The 22,462-nt window shown below is 34.7% G+C and overlaps 1 protein-coding gene across 5 annotated transcripts in view; it reads right to left on the reverse strand.

Annotated features, from left to right (window-relative positions):
* Positions 1–1,310: 1,310 nt before the first annotated feature.
* The window catches only part of LOC127154611 (inactive dipeptidyl peptidase 10), a 70,775-nt gene continuing 49,623 nt past the window's right edge, over positions 1,311–22,462 (reverse strand). For all 5 annotated transcript variants that reach the window (XM_051096248.1, XM_051096247.1, XM_051096249.1 and 2 more), the window contains 15 exons: positions 19,599–19,722; positions 16,786–16,830; positions 16,520–16,624; positions 15,866–15,957; positions 15,243–15,290; positions 13,060–13,178; positions 12,097–12,144; positions 10,703–10,801; positions 10,199–10,265; positions 7,379–7,573; positions 7,046–7,100; positions 5,365–5,464; positions 5,068–5,126; positions 3,096–3,168; positions 1,311–3,017 (listed from right to left, as the gene is read on the reverse strand). In XM_051096248.1, the coding sequence (XP_050952205.1) occupies positions 2,794–3,017; positions 3,096–3,168; positions 5,068–5,126; positions 5,365–5,464; positions 7,046–7,100; positions 7,379–7,573; positions 10,199–10,265; positions 10,703–10,801; positions 12,097–12,144; positions 13,060–13,178; positions 15,243–15,290; positions 15,866–15,957; positions 16,520–16,624; positions 16,786–16,830; positions 19,599–19,722 (1,453 nt within the window). In that variant the 3' untranslated portion in view covers positions 1,311–2,793. The remainder of the gene's footprint in view (positions 3,018–3,095; positions 3,169–5,067; positions 5,127–5,364; positions 5,465–7,045; positions 7,101–7,378; positions 7,574–10,198; positions 10,266–10,702; positions 10,802–12,096; positions 12,145–13,059; positions 13,179–15,242; positions 15,291–15,865; positions 15,958–16,519; positions 16,625–16,785; positions 16,831–19,598; positions 19,723–22,462) is intronic.

Consider the following 22,462-nt stretch of genomic DNA (forward strand, 5'->3'; position numbering starts at 1 on the left):
CTTGGACCTACAGAACAACAGAACATTCTGGGATATGTAACTTGCTTAGTTGCATCACAATGTCAACACACAAAACTTACAAAGTTTCTACATACACATTTCAGCAATACATGAAGGTCACAAAAAATAAATAATAATTTGGTTGGTAAATGAGAAGGTCGAAGGCAGATGGGATGACTTATATCTTGTGTTCCAGGACTACTTATGATACGTTTTATTGTCACTTTGTCCGATTTGTCTCATAAGCATTGTCATTATAAGTTTATGACATTCTTAAAAAATTGTCATGAGCTGGTGAACTTCTGGATAAAGTCTGCATATACTGAATTTCACTACCGTTCAAAACTGTGGGGTCAGTAAGAATTTTATGCTCACCAAGGCTGCATTTATTTGGTCAAACATGCAGTAAACTCAGTAATATTGTGTTATAATTTTTTACATTTAAAATAACGGTTGTCTATTTTAATATATTTCAAAAATAAAATGTATTCCTGCGATGGCAAAGCTGTCACATGATGCTTCAGAAATCATTATAATATCAAGAAATATTTCTTATACATTTTTTAAAAATACTTCAATAAAACCTTTTAACGTTCTTAATATTTTTAACATTCTTAATATTGTAACAATAACTGTTTTATTGTGACTGTTACCGTTGTGATTTTGTCACAATCTAACCTTATATTTCACAACGGACTTTTGTTTCTTGTAACTTCAACAATGTAACATGTTACAATGTCACTCAAAACTGTGACTTTTGTTTCTTGTAACTGTAACAATGTAACATATTAGACTGTGACTCACAACTGACTTTTTTCTTGTAACTTTGTCACATTGTTACAATCTGAATTTACAAATCTTATTATTGAAACAGTAGCTGTTACATTCTGACTATTACAAATGTGACTTTGTCACAATCTAACCTTATATTTCAAAACTGTGACTTTTGCTTCTTGTAACTTTGTTACAATACATTGTTACAATATGACTTCACGTATCACAATCATGACTTCGTTTCTTATAACTATAACTGTTACATTTTGACTGTTACAATTGTGAAAAGTCACAATCTAACCTTATTTCACAACTGTGACTTTTGCTTCTTGTAACTATAACAATGTAACGTTAGATTGTGATTCACAACTGTGACCTTTTCTTGTAATTTTGTTACAATGCAGTGTTACAATTTGACTTTACATATCACAATTGTGACTTAGTTTCTTGTAAATGTAACTGTTACATTTTAACTGTTACAATTGTGACAAAGACATAATCTAACCTAATCTAATCTAATATTTCACAACTGACACTTTTGTTTCTTTTAACTGTAACAATGTAACGTTACAGTGTGACTCACAGCTGTTATATTGTTTTAATTTAAAATAACTGTTTTCTATTTTAATACAGAATTTATTCCTGTGATGCAAATGGGAATTTTTAACAGCTTCAGTGTCACACGATGCTTCAGAAATCATTCTAATATCAGGAAATATTTCTTATTATTTTTAATTTAGTAAAAAAATGGGTAACATTATTTCCTATTATTTTAATAAAACTTTTTAACATGCTTAATATTTCTTTTTATTATCAACATGCTGCTTAAGTGAACTTTTGTTCACTTTAATGTGTCCTTGCTAAATGAAAGTATTAATCTCCTTTTAAAAATATCTTATTGACCCTACGTTTTTGAACGGTAGTTTGTATATATGCATGCTCTTTTTGGACATTGTCCATAAAATGACTCTGATCTTACCAACTGAATAACCAAACTGTACCATGGTTACAGACTTTTTTGTCAAAAACATAAATGAATGAAACCCTGCATAAAGAATCTTACAGAAACATAAAAAATTGCCACATTCAAAACTTTAACATAAATCAGTACTGAAAGGTTTGGTCACAGAGTATTTGGCACATTTGATCTGTAAACATGAAATCTGCATATGCATGACAATGGCAATGGAAAGAGTTGTGTTCGCCGTCAGTTAAAATATAGTTACTCTCAGTGTGAAACTGCACAGCAGGGCTCGACGTTTATAAAGAGACATGATGTATGCTGGAACCTTATGAGGCTTTTGTAAACAGCAGCATGCAGTGTGAGTCATTGGTTTTGTACTCTTACAGCAAGAACAGCCTGTCTACTTACACCGTAATGCTTTGGAGATGTTCAAAACTTGCTGTATGTGCACACTGTGTGCTTCAGGTTAACACACTGTATGCAAATTCTACTATTTTGACAAATTACTATTGTGTTTGGCACAGATATTATGAAAGAATCAGAGTATACAGCACCATGCAGCCGGTTTGTCATGCATAAAAAGAGCCAGGTTCAAATTACATTTTGCAGTTTACATTCAATCAAATCTTCCACAGTACAGACTAGTGATAGATCAGATCTGGAACATCTCTTGAACGTATGTCTTGAAATAGCTATGTTTGACCACAGGGTGGCGCTGCAACATCAAGGCTGATCAACATGCAACTTTTACCCATTTTACACATAAACAGACTTAAGATGTTGATCACATGGGGCCCTTTAGACATTATACTGTGTGTGATTTTTTGAAAACTGTTGTTTCACCTTCCTGGATGCTCAGGAAACATTTACAGTTGCCGTCTGAACAACAAAACATCCCAAAATTGAGTTTGTGGTAAATAGCTGGTGAATTTGGTCCTCTTGATCTCATTTTGCTCATTTTTCCTTTGGTGAAATAACGCAACCTGAAGTTAGTCACCAGTACTGGGGACCTCTGAGGACCGAGAGCAGACCGACAGTGGAGGAAGAGGAAGAGATCACTCTTCCTCTTCATCCTCCTCCTCTTCCTCCTCTATGTTGAGGAAGGGGTCGTATTTGAGGCAGTTGTGGAGGTAGTGAAGGAGTGTGCGGTGCAGGTGTTGGTTGCTCCGCTCTTCTCTCAAGGTGTGGCCTTCATCTGGGTAGAGCTGAAGGGTGTAGTTGGCTTCTACCTTCACCAGACGACTCAACAACTCAGCGCTGTGTTGGAAATGCACCCGTGCTAAACACACAAACAAGTAAAACATGACTGGAAATCCACAAATTATGTATGTGAAGGATTTATAATTCTGAAACTAACCATCTGCTGTTCCATGTATGAGGAGGAAGTTTTCGTCTTTTAGCTTGTGAATGTCGTCCAACAAAGATGCAGTCTGCAAAGACACAACATATTAGTACCTCAGTCACATAATACAGAAGACTGTTTCTGCCCGTAAACAAAATAAAAAGGGAAATGGAAATTTGTTGTCATAATTGCCATTTTATTTCTTGCAAATGTGACCTTTCATCCAATTATGGCTTTGTTTCTCATACCTGTAACTTTAAATTCAAATGTGAATTAAGATCTCATAATTATGTCTGTTTCTCGTAACTATAACTTTGTCACAACTGTAACTTTAAATTTCACAATTGTGACTATTTTTTCGTAACTTCGTGACAATATGACATAACTATAACTTTAAATATTACAATGTGGATTTATATATCACAAGTGTGACTTTGTTTCTCTTCACTGTAACTTTGTCTTAATGTAACTTCATATGTTACAATGTAACTTTCCGTCTTATAGTTGTGACTTTATCTCTTATAACTGTAACTTAGTCACAAAGTGACTTTAAATCTCAGTTGTGACTTTCCAAAAACTGTAACATACATTACAATGTAACTTTATATCTCACAATTTTGACTGTTTCTTGTAACTGGAACTTTGTCTCAAGGTAACATCACAATGACTATATTTCAAAATTGTGACTCTGTTTCTTGTAACTATAACAGTTAGAAATGTGACTGTCACAGTCTAACTTTCTAACTTTCACAACTGTGACTTTTGCTTCTTGTAACTGTAACATGTTATATTGTGACTCATAACTGACTTTTTCTTGTAACTGTTACAATGAATCGTTACAATTTGACTTTACAGATCACAATTGTGATTTAGTATCTTGTAAATATAACTGTTACATTTTGACTGTTACAGTTGTGACTTTGTCACAGTCTAACCTTATATTTCACAACTGTGACTTTTGTTTCTTGTAACTGTAACAATGTAAAATGTTAAACTGGGACTCACAACTGTGACTTTTTTTCATAACTGTTGCAATACATCGTTACAATCTGACATTACATATCACAATTGTGATTTAGTTTCTTATAACTATATCTGTTAAATTTCGACTGTTACAGCTGTGACAAAGTCACAGTCTAACCTTGTATTTCTCAACTGTGACTTTTGTTTCTTGTAACTGTAACAATGTAACATGTTACAATGTGATTCACAACTGTGACTGTTTGGTAACACTTTATTTTATATTTTAAGGTGTCCTTCTTATACCCTAATCCTAACCACATAGTAAGTACATGTAGTTAATGAATATTACTCAGTACTTAAATAGATAATTACACTGTAACAAGGACAACAAACTAAAGTGTAACCAACTTTTCCTTTTAACTTTGTTTCAATGTATCATTACAATTTGATTGTACGTCACAATTGTGACTTCGTTTTGTGTAACTGTTACAATTGTGACTTTTTCTCGTAACTGTAACAATGTAACGTTAAAATGGGACTCACAACTGTGACTTTCTCTTAACTTTGTTACAATACATCGTGACAATCTGGCTTTACATATCACAGTTGTGACTTTGTTTCTTGTACTGTTTCTGTAATGTAACAACTATAACTGTTACATTTTGACTGTTACAGCTGTGACAAAGTCACAATCTAACCTTATATTTCACAGCTTTGACTTTTGTTTCTCGTAAATGTAACAATGTAACATGTTACAATGTGACTTACAACTGTGACTTTGTTTCTTGTAACTTTGTTATAATGTATTGTTACAATTTGACTATACATGTCACAACTGTGACTTTGTTTCTCCTTACTAACTTTATTACAATATGACTTTAAATCTCATATTTGTGATATTGTAACTTTCACAAATTTGTCTTTGTTTCTTGTACATCTTGTACATTGTCTATTTATATCTTTTTTTACTTTTCTGTAATTTAATGCTTGATAATGAATGAAAAGGTTGCTGCAAAAGGTCTACCATGTACGAATGCTCCTCTTTAGTTGGAAGGCCTAGATATCTCTCTGAGAAGGCAGCACCTGGAAAACAAAGTTGAATCTAATTTCACACATAAAAATGTAAGAAGAAACTGTACTGCATTGCAGATTACACCATTTATCACATGGACACCAGGATACTTTGATATATACCATGGGACTAAATGATTACCATATCACATACCATGGTATTCTGAAGCACTCCAAGGCACTTCAAAGAATGTACTTCAAAAATGTCCAAAAATATTGTTCTGCCATAGTGTATGGAGCTGGAACTCACTATAGAGCTTGAAGTCTGTGATGGGAGCCATGACAGCGGCACATTTGAACATCTGATCAGTTGCCGTCAACATCTTCAAACCTAAATAGCCGCCAAATCCCTGTGAGGACAAAAGTTGGCTGATGTCAGAGCTCTGCAACTGAAAACTAAATTCAAAGTACATATCCTAAGTGAAAATATGATGCAAGTCTACAAAGGGATTTATTTGCTACAAAGATGTGTATTAAAGCGACAGGCCTCGAGAGGCAGAGCATTAGATCCATTTGACCACTTTTAAGTGGTTTCATTTAAAATGACGCAATGTACAAACTCTCCTTAAAGTCAGTGTAAAGAAATATTTAATATGTGTACTGAGTTTGTCACACCACAGAAAAATGTGTTATTAACCACCCAGCCAAAGTAGATAAAATAAGTTATCAAAATCTTAACAAAATAAGCAGGATTCTCTGCTCTCTTTGTTTGACTTTGTTTAAAGACAACAGAAATGTTTGAGGTGGTCAGCAGCATACAGCTGAGACACAATGTATCATTTATTTATTATGTTTATTGTTATTATATTTATTAGGTTATTTTTTGCATTTGATCTGATTTATTATTGCTATTTGCAATTGTTCAATGTTGTTTACTGTTTTATTGTTTACTGCACTCAACTTTTTAACTGTTACTATTAAAATGATGAACTGAAATTAAATATTGTATCACTGTTTGCCATTAATGTAAAGTGTTTTACAAACGAACTACTTTTAACTAAACAAATAATCAAATAAAATACTGAACAGAAAATAAAAACTGTTGAATTCTCTTTTTTAAAGGTATTTTACATTTGCAATGAATTGGTTAGGCAGCTTTACAGCATTACGGATGGGTGTCTCAACTGTACTCGGGTACAAAAAAGCTTCTTGTGTTTATGAGCTAATTGTGGCAAATATGACCTACTTATGGACGTTAATAATTATTAATATTTTAGTAGACAAGTAAAGGAAATGTCATATAAAAAACACTTCTTTTCAGTCCTTAGTTTTGGTGTGGTAACAGAAAAAGCGAAAAGTGTACCAACTGTACCCGGCCTTCCCTACCTAAGACCCTGATTAGCTGGTTCAGGTGTGTTCGATTAAGGCTGAAGCTAAACTCTGCGGGACACCGGCCCTCCAGGACCGAGTGTGGTGACCCCTGGTTTATGCTTTTGTTACATCCATCAGTTCACATTATTTACATTTATTTTTTAAAGAATTGTGTTTAACAGTGGAGTTGCTGGTGAAAACTACATTACCCATGATGAAAATTCCACCAATCAGAGTTGCAGCAAGCAAACAGTATTGTGGTTCTTTCGCTCATTAAAGCCATTAAGTGCACAGTTTTGTACCTTTAACTTTTTGTCCAATTTTCAAATATTCTTCTACTTCAAATAAAAGTTTGTAATGTTTTGATTCACCGTGTAGCTAGTTGGTTTGGTCCATGGCTTATAATGCTTTAATGAAGACTTCAAAAAATCCCTATGTAAAAAATTAAAGAGGAAAAAATGTATACTTCCAGAACCAATACCACAGAAAAAGTGGGTGGATACAGCTGCACTCATTAGCCTAATCGTAGGCTGTTTACAGTTTCCACTTTGAATAAATTAGCTATTTATTCAAATGTGACTCATTCAATCAGAAGTTAGATTTTCAAACATATATTTTACCTTTCCATAAACAGCAACTCTTCTCCCATCAATGTATGGCAGCTGCGTTAACCATCTAAAATGAAACATGCGAATTTTAAGCATTATGATGAATGGCTGGTGTTTTATAAGCAGCAAATGTATTAACTCTGTTGAGACATAAACATTGCTTTATTGCCTTGAGCAAGAAGTAAGTTAAATTAAATTAGCCAAGCAAGACTTCAACAAAATCTGAAAGAACTCCCAGCATCTGCTTTAGAGCATAAAGTTTCTCCTAATCAGATATATTGTGTGCAAAATTACCTTTCTATAACAGGTATTATTCTTAAAAACTGAAATGAGAGAATGGCTCACTCCACTACTCCAAGCTTGTCTTTAATGCGAAGGGAACCCAATTTGCGAGGGTCCAGAGTGCTGCTTTTCTGTCCCTGCGAGACCCGGCTTCTGTTGTCAATCCAGGCCAGCGCCACTCCGTGCAGGCTGGATAAAACCTCCGGCCAGCCCAGGGCAAACTCCTCCGTTACCGACTGCTTCCCAGGAATGCTGTCACTACAGGTGCAGAGAACGGATGGATTGAGGTGCTGACACATAATGTCACACTGTAGATTAAAAAGACATCAGCAAACTGATCTTCATTCTGTAAATGTGTTCACATTTGTGGAACACTTCTTGCATCTCAATCGAGCATGTGCATATTGCTTATTAATAACACAGCATTCATAAATCATGTAGCCTAACCAACTACGGTGAGGGAGAGGGGAGTCTTAACTAGATTTGCATTTCCACAAGGAGACACCACTGATTGCAGGCAGTAAAAGAAGTTTCAGGCAAACTAAAGTTTTAGGCTTTGGTTTGGTGTTTATGTGAGAAGCAGAGCTGATCTGTCACTGTCAGGACACTCAGCATGCATCTTGTTTTCTTAATGCAACACTAGCTTATTACTATAGTATATACTGCATACTATTTAAAAATAGTATGTAAAGCAGTAGGCATCAGTTCACCGTGCTCGGCAAGTGTCTGTATAATTTTTTAAAAATCAATTTATTTAAAATTTGTGTAAAATGTGAAAGTTTAATCACATAATAAGTCTAAAAAGGGACAGTACATTTCATAACTAATATTCTGATTCATCCATCACTGCAAGGTTAAGTCAAGTGTATTGCATTGTGGGATACAGAATGTAGGTTTTAAACATGTAAGGCAGACAAGACCAGTCACAATTCAGCATGCAAATATGTGTCATTAAGAGGAGCTGAATTATGATTATTACGGTTTCGTAAAAAACAGAGTGTTTAAGAAATATCATTACCATGGAAGCTTCTATGTCAGAATGAACAAAAAGTTTCTGCAAAGTCTTATAATTGTGACTTTACATCTCACAAATAAAATAAATAAATAAATAAATAAATAAAAAGAGTTGCCATTTATTTCTTACATTGGTCACTTTATAGCACAAATTGAAATCACACAGTTGCAATTTTTATATCTCTCAGTGTGGTTTTATACACTACTATTCAAAAGTCTGGGGTCAGTAAGATTTTTATTTATTTATTTATTTATTCTTTTAAAAGATTTCATACTTTTAGTCAGCAAGCATGCATTAAATTTATCAAAAATGACAGCAGAAAGATATTTATGCAGTTTCTATTTAGATTTCTATTTCAAATATATGCTGTTCTTTCTATTCATCAAATAATTCTCACAATTCTAAAAAACAAGTCTGACTTGCGAGTTTGTATCACGCAATTTTGACTTTTTCTTCAAGTTTTGACTTTTTCTTCATTGTGGTATAAGTCAGAAGTCAGAACTGTGCAATATCAGAAAAAAATTGTGTGAAACAAACTTGCAAATCTGACTTTTTCTCAGAATTGTGAGATATAAACTCGCAATTACAAGTTATTAAGTCAGAATTGTGAGATATAACCTCGCAATTCTCAGAAAAGTCAGAATTGTGCGAAATAAACTTACAAATCAACCTTTTTTCTCAGAATTGTGAGATATAAACTTGCAATTGCAAGATATTAAGTCAGAATTGCAAGATCTAAACTCACAGTTGCTAGTTATTAAATCAGAATTGCGAGATATAAGCTTGCAATTCTCATAAAATTCTGAATTGTGAGATATAAACTTACAAATCTGACATTTTTTCTCAGAACTGAGAGATATATACTTTCAATTGCAAGTTAAGTCAGAATTGTGAGAATTATGAGTTTATATCTCACAATTCTCTGAAAAGTCAGAACTGTGTGATATAAACGTACAAATCTGACTTTTTTTCTCAGAATTGTGAAATATAATCTTGCAGTTGCAAGTTATTAATTCAGAATTGTGAGATATAAAGTTGTAATTGTGAGTTAAGTCAGAATTGTGAGATATAAACCCGCAATTCTCAGAAAAGTCAGAACCGTGATATAAACTTACAAATCTGACTTTTTTTTTTTAGAATTGTGAGATCTAAACTCACAATTGCAAGTTAAGTCAGAATTGTGAGAGATAAACTTGCAATTCTGAGAAAAGTCAGAATTATGTGATATAAACATGCAATTTGTATTTGTGTCCATATTGCTTGTGTGGATGTACAAAACTATGTGTTATATGTAAAGCGACCTTGAGCTACGGAAAGGCACTATATAAATAAAACTTCTTCTTCAGTTGCAAGTTACTGAGTAAGAATCGTGAGATATAAACTCAGAATTGTGAGATATAAACTCACAGTTCTTGGAAAAGTCAGAATTGTGCGATATACCTGGTAATCTACCAATCTACCAAGCCTTTCCAAACTGACTTTTTGCTCAGAAAAAAAGTCAGAATTGTGAGAAAAAAAGTCAGAACTGTGAGACAAAAAGCAATTACTTTTTTATTTTTTATTCACTTGCAGAAACGGGCTTCCATAGAAAACAGTTATTGAAATAATATTTTACAATATTACTCTTTTTAATGTATTTTTGGTCAAATAAATGCAGCCTTGATGAGCTTCATAAACAATTCAAAACCATTAAAAAAATATTACCGACCTCAAACTTTTGAATGGTAGTGTCTCACACAACATGACCATTTATATACATTTTATACGTCTTATTTTTATTCTAAAGCAGAAATTGGCTTCTATACAATACAATGCTGCCTTGTTAACAGTATTATACAGGCGCTGATGAAGTAAGGGAAGACACTTACATGATAATAAGGAGAGGGTGCAGGTTTCCCTCATACCCAGGAGGCAGGGACATCTTCAGATCTAGGTCTGTAATTATTCGCAAAGGCAGTTAAAACAGAACAAACGGTTGTTTCTAAAGTATCATACTGCAAGGAATGGGTACCGACTCATCAATATTCTAACCACTGGCAAATGAGCTCCCATGAGCTTGCTGGTTTTTAACAAACTCAGTAATACACACACACACACACAAGCAAAAACAAGCACAGTCAGGGGACCTAATACAGCACATGTGCAATTTATATACGCAGATGTCCACACGCCTTTACACGTCACACGAGTAAAAATACACACGCTGCAATAGGTTTCCCCCAAAGTCACCACTAATGGTACAGCTGTGAGGATCCAATTAGCAAAACTGAAACAATTATCTGATTGATTCTTAAATCTAGTTGGCTTTGTAAAAGGTTGAGGTCAATTTATGCTTAAAGCAGGAATGCAATCAGTTACTTAAATCTTTTTACCACTGTTTTCAGAGGAAAGCGTCTGGAAAACTGTCTCCGAGAGCCTCTTGGTTTCAAGAGACATAGCGAGGAGGCTATTGTCTTCCACTACTGTGTATCCTGCAAAGAAAGCACACAGACTTAATACATTCTTGGCATGAAACCAGAACAGTCCACTACCTTGGAGAATTTAAATATTAAGACTGTGAAATAAAGAACAGCGCCAGATAAAATTTAAGAATGAAGCACTTTTAGATGTTTTAGAGGACACTCTTACTACAACAAACTCTAAAAATACTCACTGGGGTACTTTCATACTAAAATATAATCTTTTTTCTCAGAATCACATTGACATTTACAGTTAAGTGAATAAAGTGGTGCTGCAGGTGGTTGCTTGAGTGTTGCTATGTGGTCATAAGAGCTTTCTAGATAGTTTATTGGTGGTTCTCTATGATATTTAAGTCCTTTGATATGGTTCAGGTCCCTCTTTCAATATAAGCACTAGAGTGCAAAAGTTTAGGTTTGGTATGATTTTAATTCAAAGAAGTCTCTTATGCTCACCAATGCTGCATTTATTTACATACAGTAATATTGTGAAATATTATTACTATTTAAAATATTTTGAAATATAATTTATTCCTGTGATGCAAAGCTGAATTTTCAGCATCATTACTCCAGTTTTCAGTGTCACATGATCCTTCAGAAATCATTCTAATGTGCTGATTTGGTGCTAAAGAAACATTTATTAATATTAGTGTTGAAAACAGCTATGCTAAATAATAATTTGGGAGGAACAGAATGTTACAGTGCAAACATCTAGGACAAATTACAGACAAATTTACTATATAGTCTTCGGAATTCAAGCAATTCCTTAATGCTAAGCATGAACAATAATAATAATAGTCATTTTTGACATAAACACTTAATACAACAAACTATAACAGTGTAACAAGGGTGCATTTATACAAAAATGTGTCTCATTTTAAATTAGGTGGCCTTTACTATATACTTACATCAGAAAATATGTACACTGTACTTATTGTGTTCATATTATATTGCAAAAAGCTTTTCTTGCTATTGAGGTGGTATACGGGTAAGAGTAGTGACAGGTTTAGTGGTATGGGTAGGTTTAAGGGTAGGTTAAGGTATAACACAGTGTATCTATAAATGTAATTACAGAAATTAATCACAGATGTAATTACATGCAGGTATTTTTTTTAAATATAAGTACAATGCAAAAACATGTATGTACAATGATTAATTTAAATGTAAGTACATATTAGTTAAGGCCACCTAATATAAAGGCTGTTCTTTTTTGACACAATTGTATTAGCAATTAAAAACTTTTTTTTCTGTTATACAGCCACCAAAATCTGACAACAGCTTGCAATGAGAAAAATATTGATTGTACTCACTGGAAGGGTCACTCGTGCTGTGAATGGTCACCTTTGGGACACCTGGGCCTGCAAATGTATGCATGAGATGAGAAACATTAAAGGAGAAGTCCACTTCCAGAACAAAAATTGACAGAAAATGTACTCACCCCCTTGTCATTCACGATGTTCATGTCTTTCTTGCTTCAAACGATCCCAAATGCGGTTGTAAACAATCCCAGCCGAGGAAGAAGGGTCTTATCTAGCGAAATGATCGGTTATTTTCATTCAAAAACAATAAAAAACAATTTAAATACTTTTTATTCTCTACAGTCATCTTGCCTTGCTCATTCTGGCTCAAGACAGTTAGGGTATGTTGAGAAACCTGTATTTTCTCCCTCAACTTCAAAAATCATTTCAAAATCATCCTACATCACTGCAAAAATTCCGACCCAGTCTTTGCAATGTAAACATGCAAAGAAGATCAAACACCCTTAACCAAAAAGGTAAAACAGCGATATAGGACGATTTCGAAGATGAGGGAGAACATGAGATGGGAGTTTTTCGACATACACTAACTGTCATGAACCAGAAAAAAACAGTCCAGGCAGAGTAAGACAAGACGAGCGTTTGACATTAAAAAGTATATAAATTGTATTATTTTTATGAAAATAACCGATCGTTACGCTAGATAAGACCCTTCCTTCTCGGCTGGGATCATTTACAACCGCATTTGGGATCATTTAAACACGCATTTAAACTGCATTTTGGAAGTTCAAAATCGGGGCACCATAGAAGTCCATTATATGAAGATAAATGCTGAAATGTTTTCTTCAAAAAACAATTTCTTTACGACTGACGAAAGGAAGACATGAACATCTTGGATGACAAGGGGGTGAGTACATTATATGTGAATCTTTGTTTTGAAAGTGGACTTCTCCTTTAATCTTCTTTCATCAGGCTAAGTGTGTTTGTAATTGTACATGAAAGACGGCATGATCTTACCCAAGCAATAGAGAGTAAAGTATGTTCGATTGGGGCTGAAGTCTGCTTTGAAGAAGCTGCATCGCTCGAACAGGTTGCACGTCAGACACTGGCGATGAAATACTCCTCCGAGCTCCACGCTAGTCAACAAGTATGCATTTCATTATTTCACAACTCATCATCGATGTTAATGTTATCAATGACAATCAAACTTTTAATCACCCAGTTGAGGTCAAAGTTTACATACACCTTGTAGAGTCTGCTAAATGTTAATTATTTTACCAAAACAAGAGGGATCATACAAAATGCATGTTATTTTTTATTTAGTACTGACCTAAATAAGATATTTCACATAAAAGACGTTTACATATATAGTCCATAGAAGAAAATAATATTTGAATTTATAAAAATGACCCTGTACATACGCTTGATTCTTAATACTATGTTGTTATCTGAATGAGCCACAGGTGTGTTTTTTTTTTGTTTGTTTGTTTTTGTTTTTTGTATATTGATCCATTGTTCATGTTCATTGTTCATTGTTCATGAGTCCATTGTTTGTCCTGAACAGTCAAACTGGCCACTGATCTTCAGAAAAATCCTTCTGGTCTCACAAATTATTTGGTTTTTCAGCATTTTTGTGCATTTCCAACAATGACTGTATGATTTTGAGATCCACCTTTTCATACTGAGGACAACTGAGGGACTCTAATGTTACTATTACAGAAGGTTCAAACGCTCACTGATGCTTCAGAAGAAAACACAATGCATTAAACTTTTTGAATTTGAAGATCAGGGTAAATTTAACATATTTTGTCTTCTGGGAAACATGTAAGTGTCTTCTGTAGCTTCTGAAGAGCAGTACTAAATGAAAAAAAAAAAAAGATATTTTGGCAAAATAAGAAAAATGTTCACATCTTCATTCTGTTCAAAAGTTTTCACCCCCCGGCTCTTAATGCATCATGTGTCCTTCTGGAGCATCAGTGAGCGTTTGAACTTTCTGTAATAGCTGCATATGAGTCCCTCGGTTGTCCTTAGTGTGAAAAGATGGATATTAAAATCATACAGTCATTGTTGGAAAGGGTTCAAATACACAAAAATGCTGAAAAAACACAGAACTTATGAGACCTGAAGGATTTTTCTAAAGAAAAGTGGCAGTTTAACTGTTTAGGACAAACAAGGGACTCATGAACAACTATCACTACATACTCTGATCCCTTTTATTTTGGTAAAATAATTCTGCAAGGTGCATGTAAACTTTTGACTTCAACTGTATATATGCATAACTATAAAAAATAAAGTCCTTCATGTGTTCTTGAACTTGAACTGCTTACACATCACATAATAGGCCTTTTCTAAGTTTTGAGTCATTTGTTACTGTTCTGTGCAAACAATATTGGCCACAATATTACTGTTGGTAACTTTTTAGAGAGGAGAACTTGTGGTTAATTTTGGGGAAAAGGCAGGTGCTTGAGCCCTCAAAGCATGTGCCTGCTTGATAAATAAAAAATTCCTTATTTAAATACATGTACATTTTTGGATGAACTGTCCCTATAAAATGCCAGTGCGTTATATACACATGCTGAGATGGTTTTCCATTATCCACTTGTGTTAAGCCCAAAGCTGGACCTTTTCACTTTCACCATATTGCTTGGACAGTCGCAATAAAAAAATCTATGAGAACCTGTGGCCCACCGAGAGCAAGTGAGAGTCTTAAAGCATTAATCAAAGGTTAGAGAACACCCTTTAAATCGTTGTGAGGCGCAGCACCTCCCCCTCTGCCCGTCTCCCTTTCAACCTTCTCTATCTCTCTCTCTCTCTCTAAGCTGCTGTTCCTGTTAAATGAATTAGCTGGGCTTCTTGCCTGGAGCTCACTAGAGGGGAAAAAGTGTATTGGCTTTTCACAAATGTCCCCAAAACGTCTCAGACGTACAGTGGAAAGATTTAATTGATTACAACACAAGTCGTCAATGAACATACGCACTCAGAAACTGGAACGTCAATGCGGATGCAGGACATGGATGTCCAAAATCCAGGAACGTATTGAAAAAATGAAATATCTCGCAACACAACAAGGTGTGCAAAAGCTGTCAGATTGATTTAGATGCAAATGCGCAGCACAGCAAGAGAGGTGCAGAAATCCTAGACAGTAATGATAAAATACTCAATTACAGCCTAAAGACGTATCGGTTTGAGAAAGAACCCACCTGTACAAGTGTCTGCTCTGCCGCGACTCCTCCGTACTCAGAAAATAGCTATGGGGAAAGACACATTAAGAAAATCTGAAAAGGTTTTTGAGTTACTATTTGTAGACAGTCATTTATCCTCTTATAATAGAGTCTACCTTCACATACTACCTTCGTACAGCTGCATACTAAGTAGGTTTGAAGCGCTTTACACATGCAAAGTAAGTAAGTCAGTGACTGTCAGCACCAGATTAATTCTAAGTCATCGATTTGCAGGCCTAAATTTTGATTTGAGCTGTAGATCTGACTACTTGTAAATATTCATGCACTGAAAAAAAAAATTCTGTAAAGCTGTGACTTCTGGGATGGTTTATCAAGAGGGTTTGTTTTATGCTCTTGCAATTAGAGAACAAAGCCGGAGAGAAAATGACAGAGTCATTACAGTCAATTCAACATTAAATTACTGTATTAATTTTAATTAAGCCCCATCTTTGCTGATTCGGTGGGCTAAATGGGATCGCTAGGCGTAAATAATTCAATAATTACTCATATAACATAGTTGGGTTGACTATGAGATGCTTTACGACATAGTCTTGAGGCTTTCGAGTTAAAATGGTTTGCTCATAAAATTCGATCTGTCGTACATTTTATCGTTCTCCTCGTCAAGGGCGCACAGTGAGGTTACATCCCAGTTGCCTGATGTTAGAAAGCGAGGAGAAACAGAAGGAGCGGAAGTCTAAAGAAAAAGAAAGAGAAAGAGATAAATCTTAGAGAAGGTTATAAGCAGTGAACAAGAATATAAATAAACAATAAATTTAAGTGTCAAAAGTTTTTGAACAGTAAGATTTTGTATGTTTTTAAAGAAGTCTCTTCTGCTCACCAAGCCTGCATTTATTTGGTCCAAAGACAGCAAAAACAGTAAATTTTTAAATATTTTTATTATTTAAAATAACGTTTTTCTATTTTTTCTGTTTTTAGGAATTTAAGAACAAATCATGACATGGAACTTCAAGCTCAAAATGACTCAAAATGGCAAACAGAAATCAAAATTAAGAGCTAGCACACCTGAAAACAGAACTATTCATTCAAATCAAAAGTCTTACACTTCAATAAAGAGAAAGACTTTACAATGCAATGGAGAGAAGCACTTTACAATACACAGGGGTTCAACATCGCCCCCACACGTTCATAAAAAGTCACATACACGCTGGGTACTTCAGGTTTCTAATCACGAAGTTTATGAGGGCATCTAATTTCATTGTGCATAACGTGAGTATGAAATTATTCCACCCACAGACCTGAGCGGGAAGGCTGGCGATGTGGAGAAACTCCCCACGGGCCCCTTGCTTGGCAGGCAGGATGAGGTAAAACAGGGAACCATCTGCCGCGAACAACGGCTCCTCCTGTAGGACAAGCCACCATCAATACACTTTCCTCCAACAGAGACGACACCATTTTGATGCAATTCATTTCTTTCCAAGGTGGATGCGGCTTTTAGGAACCGAGGAACGTAGCCTGAGAATTGATTACATGCCCCCTGGAGAGAGAGAGGAGCTGAACTCACCTGCCGCTGGTTGTTGTGCCAGAAGTCCATCGCCATTTGGTGCCTCTGAAGATTAAAGATATTTTAAAAGGATTAGACATGTCATATATTATAAGTAAAATATGTGTTTAAATCATTTGTTCTCTTCTCCCTGCTAGGGAGAGTTGTACATCATAACAAACTCCACGGCTAACGCAGAGTTTCAGGAATCCATCATTCTCATTGGCATCGCATTAAGGAAGTGCATGTTTCATTTTTATCTGCAGTTTAGATGTGCTGTCAGGACATCTAGAGCTCCACATCTATGCCATTAGGTTGTTATAAGTGAACTTTATTTAAAGGGATAGCTCACCCAAAAATGAACATTCTGTCATTAATTATTCACCCTCATGTTGTTTCAAACCCCTAGGAGCTTTGTTCATCTTTAAAAAACACAAATTAAGATATTTTTGATGAAATCCAAGAGCTTTCTGACCCTGCATAGACAGCAATGCAACTGACGCATTCAAGGCCCAGAAAGGTAGGGACATCGTTTATAACAGTTTATGTGACATCAGTGGTTCAACCCTAATTTTATGAAGCTACAAGAATATTTTTGTGCACAAAAAAACACACAAAAAAAAACAACTTTATTCAACAATTACTTCTCTTCCGTGTCAGTCTTCGACACAGGTTCACGAGAATGCCATGACGCATGCCTTCTGATGTAGAACATAAAATTAATAAAATTATTGGTTGCGTTGCTGTCTATGCAGAGTCAGAAACTCTCAGATTTAATAAAAAAAATCTTAATTTGTGTTCTGAAGATAAACAAGGTCTTATGGGTTTAGATTGACATAAGGGTGAGTAATTAATAACAGAATTTTCATTTTTGGGTGAACTATTCCTTTGTAATATATACATATTTCCTCTATTTTTACATTTAGATTACATTTGCTGTCAATTATCAATTTTTCAAATTGTACATTATAATTTTGTTATGCCTTAATTACCTTGTTTTTAGTTTTCAGTTTAATTTTTTATTATTATTTAGACGAATAATATAGAATTTTAATTTAACAATTTATCAGTGCCCACATATTCAACGGCTAGAGTTCCTGAACTATTTTCACAATCATTTTATCCATAAAAATGTCAAAAATTCATAAAAACAATAAATCAATTCAACCGGCTTTCAAATCAATCATAACATTATATTTACACTCCCATTAAAAAGTCTGGGGGTCAAAAATAGAAATGAACACTTCACTTTCATCAAAAGTGACAGTAATGACAATTATGCTTTTTAACTTTTTATTTATAAATAAATCCTAAAAATTAAACAAAAAAGCAGTTTCATTATTAATAATAATAAGAAATGTTTCTTGAACACCAAATAAGCATTACAATGATTTCTGAAGGATCGAGAGAGATCGGCTTTGAATCACAGTAATAAACTACATATTCAAATAAATGTAAAATTTATTTTAAACGATAATAATATTTTCCAATATTACTGCTTACTGTACTTTTGATCAAATAAATGCAGCCTTGGCGATCATATGAGAAAAAAATCTCAGACCCCAAACTTTTCAACAACACTGTATATATAACATTTTTGTACATAATATAACAATGTTATTGCTTTTTTAAATTTGTAAACATTTCAATATTAAAGGAGTAATTCACTTCCAGAACAAAAATTTACAGATAATTTACTCACCCCCTTGTCATCCAAGATGTTCATGTCTTTCTTTAGTTGTAAAGAAATTATGGTTTTGGAGGAAAACATTTCAGGTTTTCTCTCCATATAGTGGACTTCAATGGTGCCTGCGAGTCTGAACTTCCAAAATGCAGTTTAAATGCAGCTTCAAAGGGCTCTAAATGATCCCAGCCGAGGAAGAAGGGTTTTATACAGTAAAGCGATTGGTTATTTTCTAAAAAAAAAAATACAGTTTATATACATTTTAACCTCAAATGCTCATCTTGTCTAGTCTGCGAGAACTTACTGTACTATATTTCGGTTCATGTCAGGTAGGGTAGGTCGAAAAACTCCCATCTTATTTTCTTCTCCAACTTCAAAATCGTAAGATAGAAATCTAATCTAAAATGTTTTCCTCAAAAAACATAATTTCTTTATGAATGAAGAATGAATGACATGAACATCTTGGATGACAAGGCGGGGAGTAAATTATCTATAAATTTTTGTTCTAGAAGTGAACTTCTCCTTTAAGTAGTTTGTAAGTAGTTACTATAATATATCAATATTTAGTCATTTTTTGGTTTATAACTTAAGCTAAAATAACCTAATAAAATACTTTTGGCACTGACAGAATAATCTATCATCCCTTAACAACCTTAGAGCTCATAGTCTTAAGAGGTTTATACATTATTCTTAAAAATCAATTTCTCTATGGAGAAAATGAATGGGATTTTTACTTTCAGAACCCGACAGTTGCGCTCTGTTGTGTATTTCAGCCCAGCTCCCAGTGCCTCCAATTATAAAGCACTGCTGACAGATTTGTCAACACACAGTGTAGAAATCAAACAAGGACAGCACATCTCTGTCAGACGCAGCCACTCCTGTGCCCATGCATTCGATCACTCACCAGCAGATACATTCAAGAGAGTGACCTTTAGCCGTTAAAACAGGCTGCACATTAAAACTAAAGCTTAAAAGTAAAGCTGAGTTAGTCTTTCACGCCTCCAGAAGGAAATTAGGCTGAGGCGGCAAAAGAGAAGTAAGAGATTCTCTGCATGTTCTGAGCTGAATAAAGAATGAGAGCCCGATCGATGGACACTTTTCAGGTAAAGATACCCAGTGGGCTGCAGTGGATGAGCTGGTAACCCCTCACCTCTGAGCAGGCTCCTGTCGTGGCCTCACACACACACAGCACAGACTGGTTCTGGACCCGGTTCAGCCAGCGCACAGTAAGACGGGTGCTGCTTATCCAGTTCACCATAGAGATGTAGCTATCTCTAGAGAAAGACAAAGGGAGAGAGTACAGTGCATTCAGAATCTCTGCTTTCTTAAGATACCATCTTGCAAATTAAAAGGTAAAAAGATTCAAAAATGAAAATTACCTCATTATTTACTCACCCGCAAGCCTCCCTAGGTGTATATGACTTTCATCTTTCAGATGAATAAATTGGAGTTATTAAAAAGTCCAAGCTTCCAAGCTTTATAATGGCAGTGGTGGTTGAGATTTTAGAGTCCAATAAAGTGCATCCATTCATCATAAAAGTACTCCACACAGTTCCGGGGGGTTAATAAAGGCCTTCTGAAGTGAACTGATGCGTTTGAGCAGGAAAAATATCCATATTTATAACTTTATAATCCGTAATTTTAGCTTCCACTAACAGTCGTACACACGTTCATGAGAACGGCGTGTGGAGTGCTTTTTATGATGGATGGATGCACTTTATTGGACTTCAAAATCTGAACAGCCATTCACTGCCATTATAAAGCTTGGAAGAGCCAGGACATTCTTAATAAAACTCTGACTGTATTTGTCTGAAAGAACAAAGACATAGGCACCTAGGATGGCTTGAGGATGAGTAAATCATGGGGTAATTTTCATTTTTGGGTGCACTATCCCTTAAAATAGGACTTTATGGCTCATTTCCACCAAGTGTTACAGTTCAGTACAGTACGATATGCAATTATTTTCATTTCCATTGTCAGAAGTTGGTACCAAAATAACAAACTGTACCGTACCACTTTTTGGTACCCTTTACTTGGCAAAAGGTACCAAAAGGGTGGAGTTAAACTCACTGCAAAATGTTGATTGGTTGATTAGAATCGTCACTTGTTCCGCCATGCTGTTCATGCATGTTGGGCTTATTTACATCAGAGTGCGGAAACACAAAAAAATTAACACTGTATTTTATAATTTCATATTTTATTTTAGATTTTACATATGATAATGTACTTACCCCTTGTCATCCAAGATGTTCATGTCTTTCTTTCTTCAGTCATAAAGAAATTGTGTTTTTTGAGGAAAACATTTCAGGATTTTTCTCCAATATGATGGACTGATATAGTGCCCCGAGTTTGAACTTCCAAAATGCAGTTTAAATGCGGCTAATCGTATTTTCTCCCTCAACTTCAAAAATAATTTCAAAATCATCCTACATCGCTGCAGAAGCACCAACCCAGTCTTTGCAAAGTGAACATGCAAAGAAGATCAAACACCCTTAACAAAAAAGGTAAAACAGCGATATAGGACAATTTTGAAGTTGAGGGAGAAAATACAATCAGAGTTTTTCGACATACCCTAACTGTCTTGAGGCAGAATACACAGAATTCAGGGAGAGCCAGACAAGACGAGCATTTGACATTACAAAGTATATAAATTGTATTATTTTTCTGAAAATAACCAATCGTTTTGCTAGATAAGACCCTTCTTCCTCGGCTGGGATGCATTTACAACCGCATTTGGGATTGTTTGAAGCTGCATTTAAACTACGTTTTGGATGTTCAGACTCGGGGCACCATAGAAGTTCATTATATGCAGAAAAATGCTGAAATGTTTTCCTCAAAAAACAATTTCTTTATGACTAAGGAAAGAAAGACATTAACATCTTGGATGACAAGGGGGTGAGTACATTATATGTGAATCTTTGTTTTGAAAGTGGACTTTTCCTTTAAATTCCTTTTCTATATTTACAGTTAGTGACCTAGCAAACACTTCTATCCAAATAAACTTGAAATGAGGAACATTACAAGCAATATTACAAGCTTTGCTTTATGTTTGTTAACACATTGTGATGTTTTATGCTGCTACTTTTGCCAGGTTTCGGTAGCAAAATGAGACTTTAAGCTCAAGGGACTAACATGGTAAAATAAAGGTTTAATTAAATCACGCTCTGGGGATGATTTTTTACCAGGAGGAACTGGAAAGCCGACTGCAATCAAGGACAAAAATCAGCTTGAAAGCTATGCTCAGAGTTAAGATTCATTTTCCAGCGGGACAAAGACTCAAAGCACACAGCAAAAACAATGAAGAATGGCTTAAATAAAGAAGGCTGGTATTCTGAAGCGGCACAGCCCGAGCCCAGACTTGAATCCAATTGAAAATCAGCAGTAAGACCTGAAATTGCTGTCCACCGGCATTCTCCATCTAATCTGGCAGAGCTGAAGCATATTTGCGCTGAAGAATGGCCAATAATTCTACAATCTAAATGCGGAAAGCTTACAGCGACAAACCTAGGATGATGTAGGCTGTATGAGACTATGTGCAAAGTATTAAAGGGAGTTGGGGAAAACATTTTAAAAAATAATAATAAAAAATTAACATAACAACACTTCATCATAGGAAATGTAATAAAATCTTGAGTCAGTAACATCAAACCACTCTCAATAATACATTGCACAATGTTGCCTCAGGGCAACAAACCCATTTTCTTCAGTTTGCAAATGCATGATGCATTTAAAATGCCAATAAAAGGTTTAATAATAAAGGAATTACTTTGAATAAACTACTAAAATCCAAATTTGAAATGTTATTCTGGCATAATGCACAGTGTTGAGACAATTCTGTCTCATAAAAGCAACCTTTCATAGTGTTCATCCATTAAAAACATATTTCACATTTGTACTTGATTTTAAAAGATTCAGAGTCATAAATTATTTGCATATCATGAAGAATTGCTTAAATGTGATGCTGTGACAGTGAAACAGACAAATCATTTTTTAACAGTTTTAGTTTAATAATAC

Source organism: Labeo rohita, chromosome 23, assembly GCF_022985175.1.
Source record: "Labeo rohita strain BAU-BD-2019 chromosome 23, IGBB_LRoh.1.0, whole genome shotgun sequence".
NCBI classification, from domain to species: Eukaryota; Metazoa; Chordata; class Actinopteri; order Cypriniformes; family Cyprinidae; genus Labeo; species Labeo rohita.